Source organism: Chroicocephalus ridibundus, chromosome 1 (genome assembly GCF_963924245.1).
Source record: "Chroicocephalus ridibundus chromosome 1, bChrRid1.1, whole genome shotgun sequence".
NCBI classification, from domain to species: Eukaryota; Metazoa; Chordata; class Aves; order Charadriiformes; family Laridae; genus Chroicocephalus; species Chroicocephalus ridibundus.
In genome coordinates, this window is record NC_086284.1 from 136608838 (window position 1) to 136628879 (window position 20042).

Here is a 20042-nt window from a genome sequence, read left to right on the forward strand (position 1 = left end):
CCAATATTTTCTTTGGAACAGCTATAATTTCATAGGCCTCATTCCTGCAAATCCAAGTTTGTTCATTCTTATTTTTCCTTAAAATCCTTACGTACAAGCAAGAGCCCTCAGTGACCCAGAAGCTTCCTTACCTAATACCTTTGAAGGAAAGATTTTTGCGTGGCTGTTGCAGTGGTGATTGTCATCAGGTGAAATAATCGCAGGATCGTCCCATGCTACAGGCTGAAAGCTCAGGGCGCTGTATAGATACTCTGAGCTTCAGGAGCAAACAGCCTGTGTAACCTTCCCCAAAGACCAGCAAAGTGCCTGGCATGGTCTGATCCTTAATGGTAACAATTTTATTGAAGGTCTTATCTCTTTTGCTTAAATTCTGCATTTTTTTAAAACTTGATCAGCCTATAGGCTTGGTATTTTTCCAAGGATAATTAAGATCTACTGCTGCTCACAATAGGACTTAACTTGCTGTACTGCCTTGCCAAACACTTTTTGTTTTCAAATTGCATAACAATTAAATTCTCTTTATGCGACACTGAAGTCAAACATTTGTAATATTTAAGCCAAGAAAAATAGTAGAAAAGATAAAGAAGTGGTTATGGCGGTGTGTCAGAAATGTGTGCTGCACTGAGCCAGACTGGGAAATATTTTTATATTCTAGACATGTCTGCGTATTATTAAGATTGCCTGTCGCTTCTCGTTATAAGGACCTGTTTTTAACTGCTTAGAATTTTGCCAAAACATAACCAACGGCTGAAATTTTACATGCCAGGTGTCTGACTCAGGCTTAAGTGTTGGCAAATTTCAGCCAAAGCAGTTTACTCATTTCCAAGTGTGTGTTTAAGACATTTTGATGATTTTTTTTTTTCTTTTAACAGTTGTCTGTCATGTTTTGCAGTAGAGATCTGAAATTCGTTAGATTACTTTTGCGCTTTTTGTCATCCTTTCCAAAACCCTCTGAAACTTTTGAAATTATGAACTTTGTAAAATTGTATTTTGCCTTTTTTCATAAACTGTAGGAAATTAGGACCTTGATGGGTAATCTTAATCCACTCCTGTATGCCAAAACAGAATCAGGTCTACCTGGAGTATTTCTGAGTTGTTTAACTTTTGCTTCAAGTCCTTGAATAAGGATTTCATAGCCTCAGTGTCAATCTGTCTTTGTGTTTGACTATCTTCCTCAGTGCAATTTAATTCTTCATAGAAAGTAGAGAGGTCTTTCTTTTTTAGCAACAAAAAATCCTCTTCTGATTTAGCAGACCTGAGCTTCTTCCAGCTCTTTAAAGCAGTCTGAAATGTGCAGGTACCGACTCCACAGCCTGCTTGACCCCACTCTCACATATGGCCACAGGAAAGAAGCCCGATCTTACCCATAATGTTAGCTCTGATTTGTCCTGGGCCAGGTTCTGCTGGCCCTGACAACCCCAGAGCATGTTTCTTCTGTGATTTCAAGGACTACCCACATGCCATGGGTAAGAAAGCTGTTCCTAGCATGGGTGAGATAAAAGCCGACTCGGTAAGAAGGAAAGGCGTACATAGGGATAAGGAGGCTGAATGTAGCAAGGGGAGGATCTGAAGGTATAAGCAGGTGAGGAGAATGAATATGGGAGACGCTTGAGGGGTAGGAAGTAAAATTGGCTAAAAGAATTTAGAGGTAAGGGGGAAACCAACCACAGGCATCAGAAGCTTATGGTTAAGGGTGATTGATGCCAGATTTGGGTGAAGACCATCAGAGCAAGGAATAATTTGGGATGGCTGCACAAAGATACTGACGGAAGGGGTGTATGCTTTGGGACTAGGGCTGTAAGGTAGCAACGGAGAGAACCAAGTGTCAGCCAGGAGAGGATGGAGCAAGAAGAGAAGCATTGGCACTGGCTGAGTGGGCAGTCCTGATGCCAAATGTTTGAGGAGGAAAGGCAGTAGGCAAGGAAAGGGGATAGGAAGAAGGAGCCAGGTTGGGGAAGGCAGATGAAGGAGACAAGGACAGGACATACAGGCTCAGTGCTGAGGGCAATATGAAGGTGGGTCTGTCTTTTCTATAGCTTGAAAACTCCTTGAGACTTTCCAGCTCCATCCTGTCTACTGTACTGCTGTGTACTGTATTCCCACCTGAGCCCGAAATGGGACTCCAGATTCTACTCTGGTTAAGAAATATCTGTGAAAACCATCAGTTGGTTTCATTCCCTTTAAGTCTCATCTGTTTAAGACAAAAACCACCTTTCCTACACAGCTGCTCTGTTAACATAAATGTAGAGATCCATGATGTGGTGGTACAGCCCGGCTGATCGCTCATCTGGGTCTCAAGGTGTGGTGCAACCTGCTGAAAAGAAATACACACCAATGACAGCATGAGCAAGTGCCTTTGTAGTGGAGTATATTTTAGGAGGTCTGGAATATTGTTCTGGAAATCTACTGGGTCAAATTTCAGAGAAGTGTAATTTAGAGTTTGGTAATAACACTTGGTCAGTTGTTCAGCATATCGAGATGGTTTACCTGTATGAAATAAACTACAAAGCCATAAATCCTGCTAATAAAAAGTTCTTTTCCCTTCATCGCATGAGGATTGTTGTATACCACTCAATGCCTTTGGGCACAATGGAGTGAAAACCAGGCTCAGAAATCAACAGGAGGGAAGGCAGAAGATATTTTACCCTCATTTCTCTGTTAGGAAATGCTGTATTCATTATCTAAAATGGAATTGCACTAGTTTTGGTAGTGTTCGTTTCCTTTATGAGTAACCAGGGTTTGGTGCATGAAATTCAAACTATGAGTAATTCTTTGAAACCAGTATTTCAGCCACATAAGTAAACCTAAGAGAACAGGGTAGTGAGCAAGGTAAAATATTGAGGAACAAATTCAGGAATAAGCATTTAGCAGCAGTACATGCTTATTTTTCTAGCCCATGTGCCTAATTTTAGAGGTTTGCAAAGATGCCTGTAAAACTGCCTCACTGCAAAGCAGTGCGTGTTTTACTTGGGCTCTGGGTTGGGTTTCTCTGGTAGCCGCTCGCTGCCTCCTCAGCGCTGCCCTTCTCCCGCCGGGTCCCCCGTGCTCTCTCCCACAGCGACACGGCGTGGTGGCAGGGCGCGGTAGCCCTACGGCCAGCTCATCCCTCCTGAGATGCCACCAAGCTGGAGCAGCACCTGGGGTCTTGGGCTGCTCACTCACTAGGAGTAGATTGTCGGATTCCCCCGTTGTATAATTTTCTGCTGCCCATTGAAGAGAAGCACTTAAAGAAGGTTTAGAGAGTACACTGGGATTTAAAAGCTCATTGCTTATTGCCTTTGTGGTGCATGACCCCAGAATGAACTCTGGTTCTTGAAAGCAATAATACTTGCTATCTCTCCTTTGTGGTTATTTGATGGAACAATTAGTGCATATTAACTAAACCTGTAGTGAAGTGTGCAGTGTGAAGTGTGCACCACCAAAGAATAAGATAAAAGATGATGAATTTTGAATAATTCTAGCTCCTAGCCGCAGGCACACCTGTCTCCACAAATAACTTTCTGAATCAGCAGAATGTCCTTTTTCAAATCTTAGGAAGCTGGGAGCTTTGGCTTTTTGTTCTCTTAAAAAAATCTGGCTATTATTATAAAATGTATCTTTTATAAAAGAATAAATCAGGATATCTTTCTGAGCATGTGAGTGCTCATGAGTGTGTATGTGCTTCCAGAAAGATTTACGTGAAGAAAACATTTCCAACTAAGAAATTAACTGTCTTGACTTGCTTCATGATTGCAGCAAAACTAAGTAGCCTCATGATTGCAGCAAAACCAAGTAATTCTCTTTAGAGTAGTTATTGATGACATTTCAGAAAAGAATGCAGAACTCACTATACCTGAAAATATTCCAAGAGTATCCACACCTAATTAGCCGGCCATCCTGTGAAGACTTGTGCGTGCTCTTTACGCACATGAATAAAATTAAGAACGCATTTAAGTCTTCAAAGAATTGCTTTGTACTTTCGTTTGCAAGTGGTATTAAAAGAAAACATAGAACACATTAACTGAAGAACTGAGGGTGCTTTTAACTACTCTTTTTGAAAATACTTATTTTGCATATAATGAGAAGTTCCTGGAATTCAGGTCACTATGCACTGGAAACAACGTGGGGCTTGCTTATGAGCCAGAGTTCTGTTGATACCAGATACTCCTGATAGGAGCTCAGTTTTATATGCCAAAAAAAAATAAATGGGATGGGCACTCAAGTTTCCTTGAGGTAGTAAGAATCAAACCGTGTTTTCATGCTGGAGCATTTCTTGGTAAAGAAACGAATAAATAGTTTAGGTTCGCAAACCTCAGACTGTGGACTGAATATTGCTTTTAAGTGGAAAGGCTCTTGTATGTAACTTAATTGATTCCTAGTTGCACATGAAGCAAGTTTGGAGCTAAATGCACAACCTGATCAAGCCCAAATTTTGCAAAGTCAACATCCATCTGAGATCGTCATGTCTACCTCCACTTCTTTGCACCTGTCTGAGAGGATGTTTGGATACCAAATTGAATGTGGTGATTTGGGCATATCTTTAATCTGAAAGTCACATAAACTTTTCTTGTATGCAATTCTTTAAACACTTCTCAAACCCACCAGGTATCATGACATGTCAGATCTTCATTAATGTGCTGGTAAACTACACCATTCTTTAATAGCAGTGACTTTAATGCCCGTACCTGTCTGTGCCATATTTTACTGGACAAACTTCACTTCTCTCAGTAACAGAAAGGGAGGAGCTTGTTTCCTCCATGCAGATCATGATTTCTAGTGCTGATGTTCATTGTTCACTTTTGGCCTGTATGGATGATCTTTTCCTAGTTCTCTGGATTTGACGCTGTAATAGGTGCCTAGTGATAAGGGAAGGGAACAGCAGAGAGCAACTTACCAGCATCATTCCTGTGGCTCAAGGCTGCGTAAGAGTGGACTGAATGTGTAGGGCACATGCTGGAGACATCAGGCCATTGGATCTTGTGTTCAGTGCTCGCCTAGATGGGTGTTAGTCCTACTCAGGTTGATTCTCCTGGTGGCACAGGGAACTACTGTGCCACATGAGGAGGAAGAAGGTTTGTCTTCAAAGCAAATAAACCTTAACATACAGGCAGTATTGAAAATAAGCTTTACATTCCTCTGTATGCTGTCAGATGATGAACATACATAGTGCAGTATCTAGAGTGCCTCTTCTTTCTCAGAAAGACCAGCTCCTTGTACATTTGTGATTTTCAGAATACTTTGCTCAGTCTTAAAATCCAGCCAGACATCCCATATAGGACACAGTCAACTCACTAACCACTTAGGATCTCTTCCTTTATTTAACATGTGTCCAATCAACAAAAGAATAACACTTGGGGGGCATAAAAACAACACAAGAATAAAACTTGGCTCTCCCTAGGAAGAGCTTAGCTCATCTAAATGCAAATAAACTCTCAGCCACAGTGAGGTGCCAGACTCAATCCATCTGTGCGTGCAAAGAAAGGGCAGCACTTCTGAAAACGGCAACGCTTCTCCAAAAGCACCAACTACAGACAAATTCATCCTTATTTAATAAATGTCCCTTTGCAATATGACTGAGGTGCCAGGCTGAAGAGTGGATAGAGTATGCAAGTCAACGTATCTTTTCCCACCCCCACTGCCCTTGCTCTCCTATCACGCTTGCTAAATGTACGCTAATCTTCCTCTTGTCTTGTGTTCTCACTTTTCTTGCAGTCGCTGTGAGCGCTTGCCTTGTAATGAAAATAAGGAGTGCCAGAGCCTGCCTCTGAGAATAACCTACTATCACCTCTCTTTTCCCACCAACATTCAAGTACCCACCGACATTTTCCGCATGGGCCCTTCCAATGCTGTCCCTGGGGATAAAATTCTGCTGTCCATCATCAGCGGGAACCAGGAGGGTTTTTTCACCACAAAAAAAGTGAACAACCACAGTGGCATTGTGGTCATGCAGCGGCAAATCACAGAGCCCAGAGACCTTCTTCTGACAATTCAAATGCAACTTTCCCGCCATGGAACTGTCAACACGTTTATTGCCAAACTTTTTATCTTTGTCTCTGCACAGCTTTGATCCCTAACTTACAGGCATCATTGGCTACTCTTTCTCTTCTAAGAGTAGCTTTTTTTTCCCAATTTCAATAAAGTTTTAGTTCATCGGTTGCACGCTGCACTTGCATTTTATTTACCATCATCATTACAGTTCTCTGCTTTCCCCTGTCACTGAACGGCTCAATTTGGGGAGATCCTTATGTGTACCTTGCATCATTATAAAAAGCAGAAACTGATGTCCAAGAGCTTATTACCTGAACATACTGAGGACCGAAAGCTATTAATTTACTTCACACAGTAGTGGAGCTGGTCTCATTTGATGATACACAGTTGCATATGTTTAGGTCTAAATTTTCAAAACAGAAGAGGTACCTAATTTGAGTGGTCTCAACAGATGCATCTTTAGGGAGTTTCATCACTTACGGGGCAAATACTATGCATTTTCTGAAAATCTGTTAAAAGGGCACAACGTAGGCCCTTAGGACCTCAGAGGTGCCCCAGAACACAATGCACTTTGGAAGTGTGGAACCAGATTTCCAGGCTGTGCTAGTTGTCATTGCACTGCTGTAGCCAGTGAGCTTGTGCTGATTTCCACCAGGTACAGATCCCAGTTCTAGCCTTTAAGGATGGTAGAAAAGAGAATCTTGTCTAAAGAACATTTATTTTAGAGACTTTTGATCTTCCTTTCAGTGGAATTTCCACTAATGATGGGAAAACATCAATGAACTTCCTAACAGCATTCAGCTAGTAGCAGAGAGCTCCTTTCTGTTTCACAGGCTATATCCTGAGATGTGTATACAAGAACATTTGAGAAAGATATTTAATTGGTCTTATAACATTTTTGTCTCTCCAACTTCCATATCAAAGGTGATATGTTTTTAACTGTAAAGACTTTACCCACGACCACCACCCAAAAAACCCCAATCAAACCCTAGCAGCCCTGAAAAGTCAGCCACAATTCCAATATCCAGATCTTTCTTCCTTTACTTCTATGACTTTCTTCCTTTACTTTTATGCTGTCAAGAACAATGTAGACAATAAAACTGGAAATTCTTTGGAATAATTTTGTTTTGTGAGCTGGAACAGGATTTATCTTACTTTTCAGTCCTTGTATTGATACATATTAAAAGCTCAGTCCCAGAGGTATGATCTAAAAATTAATGTTTACACCATTCTGGGCTCAGATATCTCTGCTGCCCGTTACATAGGCAGAATAATCAGTCCATAGATGAATGAGGAATAATCCATGTGAATGCACGTATAAAAAACATGCTTTACCATATAAATACAGACAGCACAGGCAAGATACAAGGTTAGAAACTGGGAAACTTCTAAATGGAGATCACAAGCCTTAATCACCTGAACATAAGGAATTACTCTATTAGCTGTAAGCTGCGGGCTCTCGGGCTCATCATCAGCCAAGGACTAGATTGTGGCATGATCGCAGCACTCTGCCAGAGTATTACATGTTCCCTAAGGCAAAGTTTATCCCAGCTGGCTGACAGGAGTTCAAGTCTCGTGAGGAATGCCAATGTTTAATAAGTCTGTTGACACATACTTATAAAGCTGCCAGAAGTTGCCAGTGGGGATAGAGTCCCAGCTTTAAATATTGAAAGCACAAGCCCATGCTACTTGAGCTAATGGGGTTTCTTACCACCACAGAAGATGCTTGTATATAAATGCCCTCTGGCTACCAGTTCATTATGAGGCCATAATTAAGTAGGATAAAGATTCAAAAATAAACTTCATTTTTGCAAGCATTAATATATATTTGTTTGGCAGGAAAAGAAGGGAGCGTGAGAATTTGGCCCTCAGTATTGTAAAATGCTACCATATTAATTGCATTTTCAGCAAGTAATTCAAGAACACGGAGCTCAGATTCTCCTCTATTAGAAGCTTTATTGCTGCAGCGTAGCTTGAACTTTCAAGTTCAATGTATGTAATTATGTAGCGCCATTTAAGTGCGTGGTTCTTTCCAAATGAAAATGAAATCATGGCTCCTGGTCCAAAGAACTTACTAATTGAATCCAACAGAGAATAGGAAAAGGAATGACACCAGGACCCAAGAAGAAAGAAAAAATTACATTCAGGAAAGGATTATTTGCAAAATATTTAGAGCAACTGAGCTGTTTCTTAACTTTTTTCTCTTTTAAATGAAAAAGGCCTGGAGGAGGTACCAGCTCCAAAGCTGTAATTTTTGTTAGAGCAGGAAAACTTGAAGGAAAGATTTGAATAAAGGAAGTTCTCGGTACTTAGGAAGAAACTTTTGTCAGTCAGAGTCCGCACTATAGGAAGACAGGAGCAAAAAGGAAAACCTCAGCTAATTGGAAGATCAAATGCAAAGATGATGGTATGGATAAAATTAAGAAGTATTTTGAGGTCAGAGCACATCATTAATAACAAGTACCAGGATTTGAAATAGATACTAGTTGTCAAAGAAATTACTGCAGAAGATGTCTAAAGATGTGCCATCGAAGCAATGAGAGAACAAAGTGTGACCAGCTGCACTTTGAATATGCTGAAGCAATTAGCAGGGATATCAAAAGAAAGGAGATCAGAAAATGAATATTTACACAGGGTAAAATGAAAGCACAAACTCAACTTTAGCAGTGGATAGAACATGCAAAAAGAATAAAAGGTTGTGGGATTTATAAGAGGAGAGAGAAACGACGCAAAGAAACCGAGCTGACGCAAACATGCATCTGTCACATGTATGGGTGCAGGCTGGATGGATCTAGAAACTAATTTTAGTTAGGAACTAACACAAATCACCTGTGATCATTGTGGTCCTCCGTTTCTGTAGGCAGGGTACCCAATTCATGTCAGAATGCTTTACTCCACGGAATTGGAAGTGAGAGTTATGAATGCAAATCTTACCTAGGACTTGCATCTGAAACAAATTAATGGCTTTATTGGATGAGAATTTCAGAAATGTTTGTATTCGCCAAATTTTGTTCCAGCTGAAATCGGGAGTAAAGCTCTCTTTTCTTCCAAGGAAGGGGCGAAGACAGACCAATATTGAACACTTCAGATGCTCCCACCACAATGTTTTTTGCATGCAAATTCTATTACCTAAATTCAGCTATGAAAATTTAGGATGCTGTATGTATTCTGTCAGTACTTCATTTGTAATAATGTCCCAAAATGAGTTATGCAAGCTACTTTAGGTGTCCCTAAAGCCTTTAGATGATGCTATCGTTATTATTTATGTATTATATAAGGCAAAGAGGAAAAGCTTTTGAAGAACTTTTTCAGAATTTGTAAACACGTCATTGGAAGTAAAACCAGCCTGACTTGGCTGTTGTGACCCTGTCTCAGCAGGATCCGGAGGAAAGGTGTAGTGTTTGTTTAGTGGCTGCATAGATGTAAACGTCTACTAAACTCCTCTATACAGAATAAGGAAAAAAAAGGAGAGCAGCAAACAAACACAAACTATGTGCATTTTGCTTCAATTGTATTTGTTATCTATTTTGAAATAGCATATTTTACACTGGAACTAGACTGCGTAATTTAGCTGATCCTTGTTGCACAGACGTGAGGGTCAGCTAGCTGGAAGTCCTTTCTTAATTTGGCATCTGAGGTTTAAAATAAGGGGATGGAATCTGTTATTGTAGGTCAGAATATATCCAAATATAACCAGAATTAATTTGTTCTAAAATGACCAGCATGAGGCATTTCAGTAGAAAGCCCTATTCTGTTCCCTGTGAGATGTCTAGGAAATGACGAGATTTTGTACCCAGATAATGGTGGGAAGTAAAAGGGCTCTCCTGGCCTGTATCTCCTGGCCAGTCTCAAAACGTCAACTACAGAGTGAGAATAACAAGCCAGACTCAGCTGGTGTAAATTAGCCCAGCTTCATTGCCTTCCCGTGGACTATGCCAGTTCACATCTGTTGAAGCATGATTTCCTTAATGTTGATTCATGTTTTCTCTTTTATCTTTATTTTAGCTTCATACAATATCAGCGTGTTTGGCTTTGTTTTCTTTGATGAGCAAATGTGGATAGCATATAATAAGAAGTTACTGATGTATTTATTATTAATAGAGCCATAAAGTCCCTTTGAACATCTAAAAAAAGATGGCTTGTAGGTGTGGACTTGGGTAACACATTTTGAAAAGAGCAAGAACCATTTGTTTCTAGAAGTATCTGACAAAGTAAAGCTTCCATTTTTGTTTCCCTTTTACTCAGTGAATTTTTCTTCCTTTTAATCTTTTAATTGCCCCCCTCTGACACTGCAGTCTTTTCTTTTTCCCACTTAGAAATATGAAGAAATGGGCAGGTCAAAGTTGAGACCATTTGTGGGGCTTAGTCACATTGTAAGTCCCAGCATAGCCCTTTCATCTCTCATGAGCACAGACCGGGTATTGTGTGAAGTTCTTGAACTGTAAGTGACTTTAAATTCACTCTAGTGGACAAGGGTGAGAAGAAGTCATTTAACTTTTAATAGACTTTCAAGGACGAATGAGCAGCTGGTTGAGATGGAATATGAAATGACCCTTACCATTTCCCCAAACTCAGAATTCAATCTTTGAGGTTTTAAATAGTGTGGTTAACTTTTTTCCTCCCCTGGTTTCCATTCCTCTCTGTTTTCTCAGTTTAGATGGAAAGGGGGTGTGTGAAAAAAAAAGACTTAAGACAGGCTCTTCTGGCTCTTGCTGCACTGAAACTCTTGAAAGAAAGTTGTCCCTTAGGATATTTCCTGCCAGATTTCCAGAATGGAAACAATTGCTTCTGCTTTATATGACTGATATCATCACATGGAGTACAAAAAGGCTTGTGCAAATAAGCGTAGCTCCACTGAAATTGGTGAGACCACGCCAGTGCACTGCAGCTGAGGATCTGGTCCAGACAGCCTTTTGATCCTGTTTGTACTTGGAAAGTGACTTTACATGGCATCTTATGCACTACAGTTCTCTCTATTTTTTACATGCCTGGCTTTGAGGGGGTTTTGACTGCAACTTTTAGCCAACCCAAATTTTTCAGTGGTTCAGCAGGTCTGATGATCTGCCTTTGTCTAAGTTTTTGAGGCAAAGAATGAACACTTACATCACTTATAGTTGCTAGCTCCCCAGATTGGAAAACACAAAGTAATTAACTTCCAGGATATATATGCATCTCTCTCTCGTTTCTCTTCTTAGTGTCAGACTCGAAAAGACAGATACGATCCGTTGCATTAAGTCTTGTCGACCAAATGATGTCAACTGTGTGTTGGATCCAGTCCACACAATTTCCCACACTGTCATTTCACTGCCCACGTTCAGAGAATTTACAAGACCTGAAGGTAAGTGGTTTGTTCCTTGTTCCATTTAATAGACTACAACATATAAAACCTCCACCGGAAATCCTTGCCTAAAGCCAGACTAGCTACCAGTTGCAGTAAAATGTTTGCACAGTTCCAAATTATAGTGTACTATTCATTTAATTAAAACCTTCAATATCCATGAGTTTTAATTTTATGGGGCAAAGAAAGTCATTCTGAGCTCTAACTTACACAGCTTCCTGGTCTAAGGAAGTACTGAGTCTGAATTCCCATTTACCACATTTACCCACATAATAGCTGTGTGCCACATGACATTTTTCTTCCCTTTTTTGCAGATTTTGCCATAGGAAGTAGGTGCTCATTATATTTCTCTCATCTGTTTATGGTCTGTTGTTCGCTATTGACAGGTGGCTCGTTCCAAGAATATGGCCTTTATCTACATGCAGATGTTAATCACAAAATAGATTATATTGAGTACACCATCTAGTACTGCAGTTTGCCTATTTTTTGCCCTATGAAAACAATAAGTGTTGTTTTTTTTAAAGTATAGAATAAAGGAAGGGACATTCCAAGGACTGTCCAGAAAGCTTTTAAGCTAAGATCTTCAAAAAGCATCCAAGTGAGTGGCTGTCCAGTCATCCAAACTGAGTTTTCCAGCCCCAGATGCTGCACTCCCATGGGCATTCCTGCATTTCTTTAGTTCCTTCAGCCTCTGTAGTACCTGTGAGTTTTTAATCCTGCAGTTTCACAAGGATTGTGCTCACTTTCCTTAGTTCACAGATAAATTTACTGATCAAGAGCCAATTTTTGCTCCTTGGCGTTTGTACTTGTTTTCTGGCAGCTTCACTGGGGATTGCCTACACATCCAGAGGTGGGATGGCTGCCTTCAGCCCTGCTTCGCTGAAGGATGGGCCACTCAGCAACTTGCTGCGTGGCACAGACACAGAGAGAGAAGAAGGGGACAGAGGAAAGGAAGATCATTTTGGAGGGGTTTTTGAAGATCTTAAATCCCAGTTTCTGAGGCACCCAGAGTCTCAGCCTTGTGACCTCAGAAAGTTGTCCCAAATGAAAGCCAAAGCTGATTCTTCACTTCTGCACCAGGCCATACAAGTAGGGCAAGAGACATCCCAAGTCTTGTTCATATAGGAACAATTTAAACGCCAATAACTTAGATGCATAGAGCTGCTGTAGATTGCGTCAGGCCTGTTTCAGGCCTTGGCTGGCCCTACTTCACAGGGAACGGAAGAATGCCCCATAGCCACTTCTGCTGCCATACACACCCCTTCAGCTTCACCAGGTGTACTGGCAGCAGAGCTAAGTATTTGGCCCAGGATGCTTCCCAAACCGTTCCCTCATTAGTCCATCCTCATGATTTAATAAAAAGAGATGAGACCTAGCAATCTGAGAGTACTGCTGAAGCCCAGAAGACGTTCCTAAACTGTAATTCAGCGCATGGCCTTGGGTGAATTCTTACAGCCTCATGGTTTAGTTTCATCATCTGTAGAGCACGGATAATAATGAGAATAATAATACTTACCTCCCTCACAAGAGGCTTGAAAAATAGTCTCACTTTTTTTTTTCTTCTTTTTTTTTTTAACCTAAAACCCTTCTCCGATGCTCAAAAGGGCTCTGTAATTTGTAATAGCAATACTTTGTGTATCTGCCTAAGGGAGTCAGAGTTCAGGGGTTTACCTGCTTGGTGCCCCTCCACTGCCCACCCTGTGGATCCTCAGTGTGATCCTCTAGGTACCTGCTGGAAATCCTGCTGGTTTCTAACAGTGGTCTTTCTGGACTCTCAAAGTAATAGTGTTTGGCTTCAGGGCTGCTTGGATGGTGCAGGAGGAGAAAATAAATCCAAATCCTCCCTTCCCCAAAATGTTCTTTCTTTCCCTTTTAAAAGACAAACTCGGAGTGGGGTGGTGTCCTCCACCAGCTTTGGGGACAAGTAATTTTGTCAAATTCTGTCAGGTTCTTCAGTGATTTTTTCAAATACTTCTCAGTACATTCTGCAATACTCTTTGTTTGCAGAGATTATTTTTCTTCGTGCCATCACACCTACATATCCAGCCAACCAGGCAGATATCATATTTGACATAACAGAAGGAAATTTAAGAGATTCCTTTGATATCATCAAGCGTTACATGGATGGTATGACAGTGGGTGAGTAAGAGTGTTCTCCGTACTTTCTTCTCTCAATAATATTTTTGAACAAGGTCAAAGAAATTAACTCAAGTAATTAATTCCCACCTTGATTTTCAAGCCTCTATTGATTTAATATTCTCCAGTCCAACATGTGTAATCTGAACTAATATCACAAATAATTTTTTAGTCAAAATACCAGAGGCCTAAACTTTAATTTGAGAAGTATTTTAACTTTTTTCAGAACTAGGTCTAATTACAAATGCAAATGGCTTAGCTTTAAAATGATGAGGTTTGCCCATTATAATCAAACCAAATATGAAATATGTAGTATGTCAGCAAAGAGACCGTAAATTTAATTAACTGTTCTTTCTTGTTTAAACAGCATTGCACCAATTTTTGGATAATAATCAAATTTTTAAAGCAGGACTGAATATACTAAAACTGTTACCTGTTTCAATATTTAACGAGAGGCTGGTTCAGTTTTAAATAAATACCTCTGTTGAGAGTAAAAGGGATCTGTCAAATGCTGTGGGTTAGAAGAAACTTCAGAATGGATCATGGTCTCAACTTGGCAGGGAGGAGACATGGAAGGAGATATACCTGTGTATACAGGTTATACACTAGACCTTCATCTCCTCGTATAGCAGGGAGGGGCTGCAACACAGCCTGGGGTCATACTTTCTGGTAGGTTTCTTTCAGAGCAGGGCCCTTTGGGCGGATATCACACAGACTATCCAGTATGTAATGCATATAGTGCACATACTATCTATACATAGATGCATACGGGTACACATTTCCAGCGTATACAGTGGCTTGGCTCTCACTCGGGGACCCGGCATACCCAGGAGTAGCTGGCAAATTATGTGAAGGTTGCAGAGCAGGAGCAGATCCCAACTGATGTGCTGCTCTGCCCAATATGAGTTGCTAGTGCAGTGTCAGGGGAACATGCAGTGATTCTCATGCTTAGAGAATGAATATGCCAGGTATTAAAAAGTAGTATTTGATTGCTCTTTATTAATGTTTATTTATGAAAATAAAGGACTGCTGTTCCCAGTGAGCATTTGTGCTTCAGAATGTGAATGTGCAGGTTCTGCTCAGGTTTATACATGTGCTTCTGGGCTTTCTAGCAGGACTTGTCTGGATGAAAAGAAAAATCACTGCTGTGCTTCTTTCATACAGATGGTTTGTGAAAAAGTCATATTTAGCATGATCTGAAGGTGGCACTGTTGCATTTCAGAAGCATGATAGTACAGCGTCAGCTGTGCAAAGGTTCTATGAACTGTAGATAAAAATCATAAGTCATTAGGTTTATATTTCTTTCTTTATCAAACAAGTATACATGTGAATACTGAGAAAGAGGGAGAGTCTGTTAAAGCAGGATGATAAGATTACAGATTTCAGGTATTGGGTTGATTCTTTAGAAGAGTATAAATGTTATCAGATCCCACAGTAGTTACAGTAGCTTGCTTTTCCTGCTGTGTTCTTCTTTCTGTCTGAAATAAGAAAGAAGGATGTGTTTAGAAATTTGACTGGCCAAGTTATTCGCCTGAGGGAAGCATTTCCATTTTGAATAATAGGACTGCGTGTCAATGGTATTTTACTTGGTAAACTGGATATCTGCCTCACAATATTAGGAGAGAAAGGATATTCTTATACGCCAGGTTGAGAGGATATGATATATGCCTAAGTACATTTCCAGCTCTGCAAAAGAATTGGGCAGCTCTTTCTTCACCTCAGTTCCCCCATGCGCAACATGGAGATGATAAAACATGCCTACTACTGTCTTAATTAATTCTTGTATGTAAGAGTCTTAATTAATTCCTCTATGTAAAAGTACTTTGAGATTAATGGATGGAAGCTGCAAAGTAAACTGCCTGCAGCAGAATTGGAAAAGGAAAAACAAAACAAAACCCCAGCTGATATTACCTGGAGGGAAGAGGTTCAGGACAGCATGTTGTATGCGTGAAATTAGGATTGCAAATAATTCTGCCAGCAGCTGTTCTGCTGCTCTCATCATAATATCATTTTTCTTGTTATTAATAATCAGAATGTTAGGTGTTCCCATAAAAGTGCTGGGAAGTTTTCAACACAAATAAATAAGATGGGATCCTAGTCCACAGGAGTTCACAAAGTGAGTCCCTCTTGTAAAGAAAGGGGAAGAGTTTGTATGAGGGTGGAAAAAGACAAAGGGCATAGACAATATTAGAAAGATGTGGATGCCCCATCCCTAGAAATGTTCAAGGCCAGGCTGGATGAGGCATTGAGTAACCTGGTCTAGTGGGAGGTGTCCCTGGCCATGGCAGGGGGGTGGAACTAGATGGTCTTTAACCATTCTATGATTCTGTGATTTTAAGATTTGTGGGTCATCAGAAAGATGTATTGGTTATTCCATTAAGTCATAGGAACATAAGAACTTTAGGGATGTAACACAGGGACTTTAGCAGAGTAAATGCCCAACTAGCCCAGTAACCAGTGTCCAACATACGGGCCAGTAACAGACAGGTATACAGGAGTCGTTCTCCAAATATAATGTTTCAACCTGCTGCAATCATCAGTTTATACATTTCTGGGAAAGCACACCTGGACTGTCATGCTTGATGACCACTGATGGACATACGACTCTCGAATCTGTATAATCTTTTTTCAAGTCTTTTTTGCTGCCTATATTGTAGAGGAAATAATAAATCTGATCATAAATCATAGATGCATGGGTAAAAGGAATAATAAGCACATTTTATTCTGTTGTAATATTTCAGGAGAAATGATCAGAGTATTAAAGCTATTTTCTCTGTGGATGGAAATTAAATCACCAAAAATATTTTCTCTACAAGACAAATTTTCTCTCCAAAAGAAAATACAGAAAACCTCTACAGGAGGTGGTAAAACAGTTTTATGCTAGGTTGTCACAAACAAGAAGAGAGATGATGCCTTAAGAAGGGACCTGCATCTAAACTGTGTTTGTGTGAATGCAAAGGAACAAGATGCTCTCAAAAGTGTGACATTAAAAAAAAGTGAAAAGGTACAGATTTCTTTTGGTAAAGGTTTAGAGAGTGGGAGGAGCGGTTAGAGATGGAGTTACAGAAGGAAAGTAAGGACTTCAACACTATCAGAGAATTGTGGACTGAAGAGAGTCACGTCATCTGCTTTAGCCCCTATCCCTTTAAGTAGACACTGAGACATCAAGGAGAAGGTGTTGGTGAAGGTGAGAAATATGTAGGATTGGATGGAGAGTGGCTGATCAGGCTGGTTTGTGATTTGTTGATGGAGAAATAGCAGCTGAGGTCATAGGAGGAGATGAGAGTGTGTAGGAGCAGGTTGTGAGGAAAGTAAAAGACACTAGAAACAGAGGAAAGAGCTGCCCCAGGGAATGTTAGAAAAAGAAAGAACATGGTCTCTCAAAGGAGATGTAGGAGAAGCAGCCACAAAGGTAGGAGAAGAAAGAGGCAAGGACAGTATTGCAAAATCAAGGAAAGAAAATATATGAAATGGGAATCAATGATCAGCAGTATCAGTCATGGAGGAGCCAAAAGAAATAAGAACAGACTCCAAAACTAGCGAGGCTGCCCAACAGAAAGTATCTTCCAGTGGAAGAGAAGGAACAAAAGCCAGCCTGCTGGAGTGGCAGTGTGTAGGCTTGTGCAAGCTGAAGAAAAAGAATTGTTCAAAAAGTTGCCTCCAATTTTTCTACCCTATCGTCTTAAAAAGAGATGCCAACTCCCATTCTTTCCTGGTTCAAGAAGTGCTGTAGACTCTCTGTTGCCTAGTGTGGTTACAGGCCAAGGTGGCACCGAATCCAAAAGATACTGTTAACAACTGCACATCACTTATTAGCATGGGCGGGAGAAAAACAGAAGTGCAGACCTATCCAGGGGGTTTTTTAAAAGCTTTTATAGACTTTTCACTGCATTCCTCCGTTAACCAGCTGTCAGTGAAAAATGAAGAATGCATTTTCAACCTGTACAAAAATGTCCTATCAATGCCTAAGGTATTATCAGATACTATAAAACATTTTCCCCCTCAGCTATACATTCATTTCCTTAGGTGACTGCAATACCACCTTGTAGTCTGGCAAACTTCAGGAAGGTTTTAAAATTTCTTAATGCAGCTACAAGTAGTTTTGATAGGCTGAAATCTTCCATATTGCATTTGGTACTAACCTGAGCATATATTCTTGCCTATTAAGCAGAATGGTACTATTCTTATCAAAAACATCCAGAGCCATTACAGTTATAAAATTTTACTTGGACCTGTAGAGATTCTCGGGGGTGTTGTGCTGGTGCTGGTTGCTTTTAATTTTACAGATATGTACTACTGTTGTCCATTATTATTTGCAAGGATTTCACTGCTATCTCTGTCCTGAATTTCCAGCCTCTTCCACATGTCTTCATGATGTTACCTTTGCACCTTTACAGAAAGTGTCTCAACTACTGATAGCGCAACACTGGATTTATTGGTAGTCTAATTTCTACTATGGTATCATGATTGTTTAGTATGTTCCAGAAGCTGGGAAGAGACTTTTAAAAAATGGTCGGAAGGTTAACAAAAACAGATACCGTAAGAAAGTGTGCTTGTGGGATGCCATATTGGTTGGGGGCAGCAGAAGGAGACTGGAAATTTATTTGGCTTTTTGGGAAACCTGTCCTTAGTGCAGGGGTAGTAGTTCTGCATCTCCTAAGTGTGGCCATTCCCAGTGTGCCAAAGTCTTTTCACAGTCCGCTACACAAATGTTTGTGTGCTCTGACATTAAATTCAGAGTCACTGCATTGCAGAAGATTTGGTTCTGAACTTTGTCCCTGGCTGGGCAAGTACCTTCACATTCCTCTCTGCTTCTGCCTTATCCTCTGTTGCTCTAGAGTCTTTATCTTTGGGCCAGAGGCTGGCTGGCTCTTACCGTGCATTTGTTACGGTGTTTAGCATAATGAGATCCCTGGACTGATTTGGGCTTCCTGGCACGGCTGTGATGCTGAAAGTAGCAGTTCACCTACACTTGCTTTTCTGTGGGGAAATGGAGTCTAGGTGTAGGCATCCAGGAGAGCTCCGCTGTTCACAGGGGTGAGGATTTCAGCACAAACGTTATCTCCCCTTGTGGACGCTCTTACTCGAAAGTAAGCAACAATAGCCACCTTTTGTCGTGACTATAATGTCATTAGCATGAAACGACAATAGTGTCTGGCAATACAAAACCGATGCTGTCCAGTCATTCACAGTGAGCACACAGAGCAGGGACATAATTCAGCAGGTTTTTCGACAGGCTCTTGCAGCCTTACATTAAAAAAGGCACAGTCCCTTTCAGTATCTTTGTTCTGGTTTCATCTAGGCTTGCCCCTTTCACAGGAGGAGCCCCTCAGCGAAGAGTATTTTGGGAGTTTTTTCTCTATGCCAGCTTGCCCTGTCGAAATTAGTAGCTCCACATTTGAGACGAGGGTGCCCAGAAGCCATATGGTAAACGGGATCCTGGATTTATTGCCTGAACCTGCCCTTTCGGGGTGCTGATGACTGCGCTGTTCAGTAGTCAAATCTCTCAACACCCTCCCTCCCCTCCAGAAAAAAATGTCAGGCTGGAGAGCTCTTCTGGAGGCAAACAAGCAACTCGAGCAGGAGGTGAATTTTCATTTCATAGGTGAGAAATGCTGAAGGTGCTTTTCTGGTGAGAATGAGTCTCGTGCTCGAGTGGAACAACCTTCCTCATGCCAAATTTCACTGTAGCACATCGCAAGTATCTGGTTAATCAGACGCTCCTCCTTGATCAATGTTCATCTCGCCCCTTCGATGGGAAGGTGTAACGTGTGACTAAAACATTCATCGAGACCACCTTCGGTTACAGTTTCCATAAAGCCAGCAGACAAATAAATCACACTGCCACTCTGCTGAAGTTTTGTGAACTGTGGCGTGAAGTGTAAAACCTAAACTTGGGAAAGAAATGGAATGAGTCAGGGAACAGCTAAGGGGACCGCCGAAGGTCCTTGGTTCACATTATGTAGTATGCATTTTCTGGTATTAATTTTAAACTGTGGGCTGAGATATTACATAAATGAGCAAATAAAGCCAGATTTGGAATGCAGTACACTGAGAAACATACTGTAGCAATTCCCCTGAAAGACGTCTGTCTGAATTCAGTCCTCTGAGGTGCTTTGCCCTGGTTTAGAGTAGTCAGAGACCTGCTTTTCTGAGGACCTCCAAGTGTGAAATATTTGTGCCACTCATTCAGCGGCTTCTGCTGCTGCTCCTGAGTTTATGTGTTGGTGGCAGGCTTCTCATTCCTGCAGTAGCGCCTGCACACCCTATAAAACTGGAAACGGAAGATAAGAGACTGAAGGCATACCATAAATCTTTCCCAGTACGATGCACAGATGCATGGCTCACTTAAAAAACAACCACCCTAAATTTTCTTTTTAAAGGGGTCAAATGTGGTGAAGTGACCCCTTATTTCAGCCTTGTTTTGAGAATTTGGTCAGGGATTAACGCACATTAAAATTCAGAAAGCTTTCCTCGTCAGAAGTTCTGCTAACAATACCAGCAGAGCTGTCGCCTCTAGGTGATGACTGAGCGGCTATATAAGGGCTTTCATGTCAAATCCTCAGGATTAGGTACTTTTTCTTCCATGGTGAATTGAATC

The 20042-nt window shown here is 40.8% G+C and overlaps 1 protein-coding gene across 2 annotated transcripts in view; it reads left to right on the forward strand.

Moving 5' to 3' along the window:
• Positions 1–20042, forward strand: part of FBLN1 (fibulin 1) — an 82427-nt gene that overhangs the window by 46928 nt on the left and 15457 nt on the right. The window contains exons 15-16 of one of the 2 annotated variants that reach the window (XM_063355051.1): positions 11163–11305; positions 13313–13444. In XM_063355051.1, coding sequence (XP_063211121.1) covers positions 11163–11305; positions 13313–13444 — 275 coding nt within the window. Of the gene's footprint in view, positions 1–5691; positions 6120–11162; positions 11306–13312; positions 13445–20042 lie in introns of those variants that run through there. The other variant, XM_063355061.1, reaches the window with a different exon arrangement.